This window comes from Chrysemys picta, chromosome 23 (assembly GCF_011386835.1).
Source record: "Chrysemys picta bellii isolate R12L10 chromosome 23, ASM1138683v2, whole genome shotgun sequence".
NCBI classification, from domain to species: Eukaryota; Metazoa; Chordata; order Testudines; family Emydidae; genus Chrysemys; species Chrysemys picta.
This window is the reverse complement of record NC_088813.1, coordinates 8,161,982-8,169,725: the sequence shown is the minus strand read 5'-3', so window position 1 is coordinate 8,169,725 and position 7,744 is coordinate 8,161,982. Positions and strand designations below refer to the sequence as shown.

General features: G+C 51.4%; 1 protein-coding gene across 37 annotated transcripts in view; it reads left to right on the top strand.

The window, feature by feature from the left end:
* Nucleotides 1-415: 415 nt before the first annotated feature.
* Nucleotides 416-7,744, top strand: part of EPB41 (erythrocyte membrane protein band 4.1) — a 159,187-nt gene continuing 151,858 nt past the window's right edge. For 18 of the 37 annotated variants that reach the window (XM_065576695.1, XM_065576692.1, XM_065576708.1 and 15 more), the window contains exon 1: nucleotides 438-596. Coding sequence is in view for 6 of the 37 variants with exons in the window: in XM_065576711.1 (XP_065432783.1) it covers nucleotides 431-596 (166 nt within the window). In the remaining 31 variants the exon portion in view is untranslated. Of the gene's footprint in view, nucleotides 597-5,826; nucleotides 5,965-7,744 lie in introns of all 37 variants that reach the window. The other 19 variants (XM_065576711.1, XM_065576707.1, XM_065576698.1 and 16 more) reach the window with 7 other exon arrangements.

The following is a 7,744-nucleotide window of genomic DNA, read 5'->3' as shown; positions in this document are numbered from 1 at the left end:
CCATGACGATGCCTGGTCATGGCATCCCCGCCGGGCACCGTGATGCCATTGTTGGTCAGTGGCCACTGGGGGCTGGACTCCTGCTAGCCCAGCCGATGGGCGACGTTGCTCCCACTGAATTAGGGTCTGTTGCAATAACCAGGCCGGGGGAGAGAAGGGGCCCTGCCCCCTTCCATTTCTCCCACTTCACCCAGTGACCCATGTTCTGGGGCCCCGGGACAATTGCCCCCCCTGACCCCCAGCCCTGGCAATAACAGCCCCCAGCCAGGGTAAATACCCTGCCCCTGCCTGGCTGGCCACCTGGCCAGAGCTGCCTGCTTTGGCCCCGCCCCCTCCCCTGACGTCACATCTCCACCTGCTTGCCCCGCCCACTGCAGCGGCCTCTCCGAGGTCCCGCCCTCCTTCGGCTGATAGGCGACGCCGGTAGCCAATGGCGAGGCCCGGGGTGGGGCCAGGGCGATGTCGTGACGTCAGACAGGGGCAGGGCTCCAGCCCGGGCAGGTGGAGGGGATCTCGGAGCGGCCGGTGGGGAGAGGCGCCTCCGACAGGGCGAGGCCAAGGGGGGCTGCTTGCCCCGCCCCGCGTGCCCGGCTCAGGTAAACAGCCGGGGGGCAGGGACCCTGCGGGACCTTGGGGTGGGAGATCCCTGGGGAGTGCAGGGGGGCAGAGACCTCCGGGGAGTGCAGGGGGTCAGGGACCCATGGGGGCAGGGACCTCCGGGGAGTGCAGGGGGGCAGAGACCTCCGGGGAGTGCAGGGACCCCCGTGGGGGGCAGCGGGAGTGCAGGGGGACAGGGACCCCCGTGGGGACAGAGGGAGTGCAGGGGGACAAGGACCCCCGTGGGGGGCAGCGGGAGTGCAGGGGGACGGGGACCCCCGTGGGGGGCAGCGGGAGTGCAGGGGGACGGGGACCCCTGTGGGGACAGAGGGACCCATGGGGAAGGCAGAGGGGGGCAGGGAATTATGGTTTTTCAGAGGGGAAGGGAATTAGGGGGCTGACTGTCTGACCAGAAAACTCACCTGGGACTCTGGGAGTCAGACCCCCAGAATTTCCCCAGGGACTAGCAGGGAGATCGGGGGAGGGTCTTGAGAGCTGGGGAGAAGAGTTAGAGGGTGCAGGAGAGAGAGACCCAGGGTGGCTCTAAGGAGTGAGGGCTGGGTGGGCTGAGGGTACCCAAGGGGGAATGAGAGGCAGACGGGAGTGCAGGATGATCCGTGGGATTGCCAAGGGGAGAATACCTAGGGGAGTGGGTGGGGGAAGAGCCCAGGGCTGGGGCTGTGTTTGCTATGCCTGCAGAGGGATAATTTTCACTCTTCTGCCCCCGCTCCCCTGTCTGCTTGTCTTGTTTTCCTAGCGGGGTATGGGGTATCGGAGGGGAGGGGGAGAAGGGATATGCCACCAGTGACTTGTTGCCTCAACTGGCGTATGCCAAACACGCTAGTGGTTCTGGGAAGACATGAGGGCTCGAATGACTTTGCATCTCTGGTATTTTGGCTATGTGACATTTGCCATTACTCAGCAGTCGCAGGGAATTGCTGTGCCTTGTAAGCGATGCACTTAGTTTCTAACTCGTAGCCAGGATCCTGTCTGTCTATGTTCAGCTTTTTCAGGATATTTTCTAGTTTTCCCAACTTTATGTGCAAGGGGCTAGAAAGTTCCTGCATGAATTTATGGGCCGCCTCTGCAATGTGACATCCACTATTCTAGCCGATCATGCCATCTCCAGCTTTCTTTCTCTCCTCGTCCTGCATCTCCCCTCCCCTCCCCCGCATATAATTCTCTTTGCCTGAGTGCTAATGTTAAAATGCACTGTGAGTTTGCAGACTTAGCAGGGCAGGGAAGGAGTTGGCACTCTGAGGGTGAGCAGGAGACCGGATTGTTGTGTTCAGAGGTACGCTCGTGCCAGGGCAGCACTGCGGAATTTCTCTTTCCCTGTCTGTCTTTTGGAGAACAAACACTCCTCCTTCTGGCTGGTTGCAGACATAAACCAACCCAACTTCAACATGTTGTACTTCATCCAGCAGCCTCTGGAGAGGATAAAATAAACCCTGCACAGGTTGCAAAGCAAACTCGGCTAAGAATGCAGTAATACTTTTATCTTCAGCTCTGAGTAAATTCGGAAAGGCTGAAAATAACTTGAGGTGTAGATAACTTCAGTGGCTGAGCTGTTGATAAACAAGCCTGTAAAAACTTAATATTTGGTGAGAAGTATGGCAGAAGAATTCTGGGAGTAACGTATTCCAGTGTTGGATCAAGGAGAGCAGGGGTTCTCAAATTTTTACAAAGTATAAATAACCTCTTAATGGAGCCATTGGATTATACCTTCCCTCTCACAGCATACCTGTGATAAGTCCAGCAATTGCTTGCAGGGGAGGGTCCTATTTAAAATACATTTCGATGTATTTTTAGCATCACTTAATGTGATTGATCTGCTGGAGATGTGGGGGAGGCGGAGCTAGTACCATGTGATTAACCATCGTTCTAGGGCCACCCGCAAATGCTCCATGCGTTGTGGTTTAGGCTGTGTTGGTATTTGTACCTAGATGCCATGGTGATTGGGAGTGTGATAAATATCTATGAATGTTTTAAATGGCATATTGATCTATATTTAGGTTATAAGGGGATATTTTACAGTGTTGGTATATTCCACATACATATCTCCACCTAAAGATGCCCATTGCATATGTAATGGTATATTAACTCTTTACACAGAAGGAGACTTCAGCTGACTAGCTTCCAAACATGGGGCCTGACTTTTTTTCCCCCCAGAGGTGTTGAGGGCTTGCTTCCTTTCCATGAGTTGTGGCTGGGCACCCATGAAATCGGGCCCAAAGGTTTTTTCAGCTACTGCATTATTTCTCCCTTTGCCCTTAGATACGAGCAGTCATGGATGGAAAGGCCTTGTGTAGTTTCCTTACTCAGCTGTTAAAAAACATGTAAGCCCATTGTAGCTTCCAGAGGAGAAATGCATGGCCCATGTGATTTTAAACAGGCTGTTGAACCCAGCAGTTTTGTCCTCCTGTCAGTTGCTGTGCAGAGAGGTCTGGACAGATGAATCCCATTGCCACAAAACGAAGGATGGGAAAGCCCGGTCCATCCCCAGCCCTTGCAGGACTGGGCTGTATGTTCCATGCACCACTAAAGTCAGTCTTGCCGTTGACTTCAATGGAAGCAGCAATGAACTCTTGCACAGAGAGAGAGGCTTTGTGGCATTAACTTTTCTGCATGAATACCAGGCTACAATGGGACGGGGTAATAGGTTGCTGCGGGGAAATTTGGGCGGCCTGGTGGTGGGCATGAAGGCATATGGTAGCGCGTTGAAACTGCACTGCCACCCTCGCTGCCTTTGTAACCCATCCCCATGCCTTGTAAACCCTTACATGGGGTGCAGCAGGGCGTGCAAGGTTGCTGCGCTCGAGCGTGGGGGTGAGTGGATGCCACGTGTGGGAGAAAACTAGGTTTAGTGCTAACTAATCCTTCAAACTGATCAGTCAGAAATTTCGAGCCCCTTTTTGGCTGCTCCTGGGCTGGTTCAAGGTTCAAAAAAAAAGGGGGGGGGGCAGGGTCATGTCTGGAGAGGCCTGGGGTCAAGGATGCTCCTCCTTGTGCCAATGAGACACTTGTTACACTGCCGTGAAAAACCTACATCTGGCCCATGCCCGCTGGCTCGGGCTAAGGGGCTGTTTAATTGTGGTGTAGATGTTTGGGCTTGGGCTGGAGACTGGTCCCAGAACTGGAGCTCCGGTGTCTAAAGCAGTTAAACATCCTGCAGCCCCAGTGCTGGGAGCATGGCATGGGTGTCTAATTGCAGTGTAGACAGACCCCTGTTACATGATCCCCTCCTAGTCCTCATTTCTGCCATCAGGGAGGAGAAACTTGGCAAGCATACAGCAGTGACTGTAATGCAGGGCTGAGGTTCCCTGTTTTGCTCAGCACTGTTTACCCGGCACGTGCCCAGGGCAGGGTCAAGCCCAGTATGTGCATTCACAGAGGTGAGGCTGTTGAGACTAGAGACCTGTGTGTGGGTCGAGAGAAGGGGAGTCTCACTCCATTTATTTCAGTGTTTGGCTGTCTAAACAACCACATTTCATACGATCTTGAATTGGTAACAAAAACGCAGGGCTACTCCGGTGGACAGTCGTTGAACTCAATTATAGTTCTTACTCAACCAGTTTCTTTCAAGCTTGGCAGCTCCCTGGCATTCTTCACAAAGGGCTAGGCACATGCTGCTTCTAAACCGGAATGCGGAGTGACCTAAAGAATCTGGATTCCTCGAAGCATGAAATGACTCTCTTGTGTTTTGATCATGTTTTGAATTGTTACTTTCTCACTTGCCTCTTTTTTAAGCAAAACTTCAGCTCAAAAGCCAACCTTTCTAGTGAGTGCCTGAAAATATCGGCTTAGAATGAAAGTACTTTCTGATCCATGGCTTTAGCCGCTAGCGTGATGTTATCATAACTGCCGCCTCTTGGATTTTAGCCAGAGAGACATGGCAATTGTCTAGAAGCGATCTCTAGTCACATGACGTTAGTCAAAAGCTCAAGGTGTGCCCTGGGTCAGTGTGTTCTTTTGAAGTTGATGGCTGACCTGTGGAGGTCGCTTGGAGGATAACGGAGATAATGTTGATTGTGTTCTAGGATATGGTGGTTTTTAAGCTGATGTGTAATTAAACAGTTGTTCTTTGGTGCTCCTGATGGCCTGATCTGTAGTTACTACCTGACTAGCTGTTTGCCAGAGGAAGAAGGTGCAGGTGTGTGAAACTATTGTTTTCCCTTCCTGGTATCAAACTAGCCATGTTCTGCAGATATACAACTTGCTTTACATTTCAAGTGATAGTTTAACTCTGGCTGTGCCAGTGGTTCTCAAACCTTTGTACTGGTGACCCCTTTCACATAGCAAGCCTCTGTGTGCGATGCCCCCTTATAAATTAAAAACGCTTTTTAACATATTTAACACCATTATAAATGCTGGAGGCAAAGTGGGGTTTGGGGTGGAGGCTGACAGCTCGTGACCCCCCCCATGTAATAACCTTGTGACCCCCAGTTTGGGAACCCCTGGGCTATGCAATCCCAATCAGCTACAGGAGAAAAAAGCTAAAAGATTTGGTCACAAAAAGTTCAGGAACTGAAGGGGTTACTGAACCTGCCCTTGAAGGCTCTGAAAAGTGACTCTCAAAAGGCACTATATGGTTCCATGTCTGTTTCTCAGGGGCCCACCTCTCAAATGTGGTCTGTTTAAAGTAAAACTCTTCTGTCAGAAAACTCACCCAGACCTTTGGGAGTCAAACCCCAGCTGCAGGCAGGGTAGCCTGCTATAAACGATGATTTGTACTGGTGCATCTGGTTTTCGGCAGGAGTCAGTTGTGCTGCTGTAGATAACAGGTTACCTTGTTTACTCTAGGAGTTAGTGCTGGTGGATCTGTGCTGCGGGCTGCCCTTGATGGCTGGGCTCAGGGCAAATCTTCAGGGTAGACAAGGCCTTGGAGTAAATAGTTCCGTTGATGATGCTGAGGGGGGAATAGAATCCAACTGTGGTGGCTCTGCTGGGACCCTAAAGTCAGCTGATCCGCTCTGTGTGTGCAGAGGGAAGAGGTGCCATTCTCACATAGCCACAGCAAGTCTAAAAGTAATTGTGAATCAGCTGACAGTGCCTGAGGCCAGTGCAGCCTGGAAAACTGTCAAAGGGTGCGTGGGGCCCTGGAAGCCCTTTCTGCTGCATGCACACCTGAAGTCCAATCCCTGTGCTCGTCATGAGACTGTTCTTCCCGTCACCGCTTTGCCGTGCAGGCAGACTCTGGCTGTTTTAACCTTGTGCCTTGCTCCCCAGGGCGTGGCTGACTTGCTCACGGGTCCTTCCTGCTGGAAGGCCAGCTGGTTCAACACCTCTGACCGCCCTGGCTTGGACTGAGCAAACTGGGATAAGCCTGATAGTTCCCTGCGTGTCAGGGGTAGAGCATCATCCTTGGTAGGTACCTCTGCTTGTAGGGAGGACTAGAGAAGACACGCCATGCTGGCAGCTCTCAGAATTTCTGTCTGCGAGGGAGGCATGTAGTTGGTGGCAGGGTCTCGGGGGTCGTAGAGTCTGTTAGGCTTTGCCCACCTCGAAGAGGCAGTCCTACCCAGCTCTCTCTCCCAGGGAGCTAGAAAAGAGGACATTGGGCTGTCTGCCCTGTTTGCCCACTAGAGGCTGCTCATGGGACAGGCTGAAGGAGCTACTTGTTTCTAGCTTGGCTTGTGAACGTTAGGGTCTCCAGTCCCCTGCGCTGTGAACAGGAGCTGCTCATGTGGAACATTGGGGTGCTTATTCCCCAGTAGTTCTTCCCTCTGGATAACCATTGAGACAGCAGAGGAGTGCCCCAAACAGCAGAGCCGCAGAGAATGAGGAACATGGTCTCTTTTCAGGACTGCATTAGAACTCTGCACCTCATTACAACTCAGTTAGAAAAACGTAGGGGACTTGAGCTTCTGCAAAAATCTATTGCTAAGAGGAAATGGCTTAGAGGTTTGGGAATGGATATGGAGTGTGTCTCAACTGGGATGCCAGCTCAAATCCAGCCGAGGTTAGTGGTGACTGAAAAACGTTGCTGTCTGATGGCTTTTTGGTGGCATATGTGGAGTGAGTTTGTTGGCATCTCCTTTAATTTCCTAGCGGGCAGATGTGCAGATAATTGTCTGACACTAACTGGGCACTCTCTGGCAGTTGTGGCAGAAAAGCCAAGGATCGGATGGACCCTGGGGACAGAATAGATGTTTAATCCCCAGGAGTAGTCTCCCTGTAGGCTAGAGGGTGTAACATCCTGGCATGGCAATGTGGAAGAAACTGTTTGGGTACACAAGGGACCTTACTTTGCAGGGCAGTTATTTGGGTGCCTATTTCAGGGTAAAATTCACACCATTTTTTTTAGTTTATAGTAAAAAAAAATTACTATTAAAATAATCTGGGAAGATAATTAAATAGCAGTAAAGGTAAATACCTAGTCCACTGCTGCTTAGTAGTAATTGCAATGTTTAGAGTCACTGGCAATATATTCAAACAGCAGCTCATGGTAGCAAACAGCAACGAGGCACCTTTTTTGCACCTACGTGTACTTTGTATAAAAAGAGCTGCATTGCATTCGTTCCAGCATTGGCGTAACGGGAGTATGAACTCTGCCAGCTGGCTTTGGGAGGGGAACAGGCAACCCTGCTTGTGGAAGGCCAGTGCTTTACATAATCCGGGACTTACAAAACAAGCAAATCCTGTTTGCTATTGTCACTGCTCAAAGTTTACTGTACTTCTTGGGTTCCTTTCCAGATTTCTGGGCTGTCTGAGAAAGATACACCAGACTCTTCTGACAGGGCTCTTTGCATGTGGCATCTAGTCCACCGGCATTCCCCAGATGAAACTATTTCAATGTTTCACAAGAGATTTTTGAGCAGCTTCGTGCAGCTTTATAGGGCTTGGTCTCAGGACTCTTCCTCTATCCACTTAGTGGTGTTTGTTTTTAGTCGCTCTGATACCCGGGAGAAAATCCTGAAACGTCACTCTTGTGTGTGTTGGGGAGGGTGGGGGGTGAGTGCAATTGTATGGGCTCCTATCCCAAGTGCGCGATCAAATTTAGAAAGTGCCAATTAAAAACTGGCCCTGATTCTCCGCCGCTTCCACCCTGTGCTGAGGCCAGGAACGGAGGGTGATGATGGCATTAAGTCAACGTTGTGTTCCCTGCAGTGTGGGCCCCGCCAGGGCCAGTCTGTCCCCTGCTGCA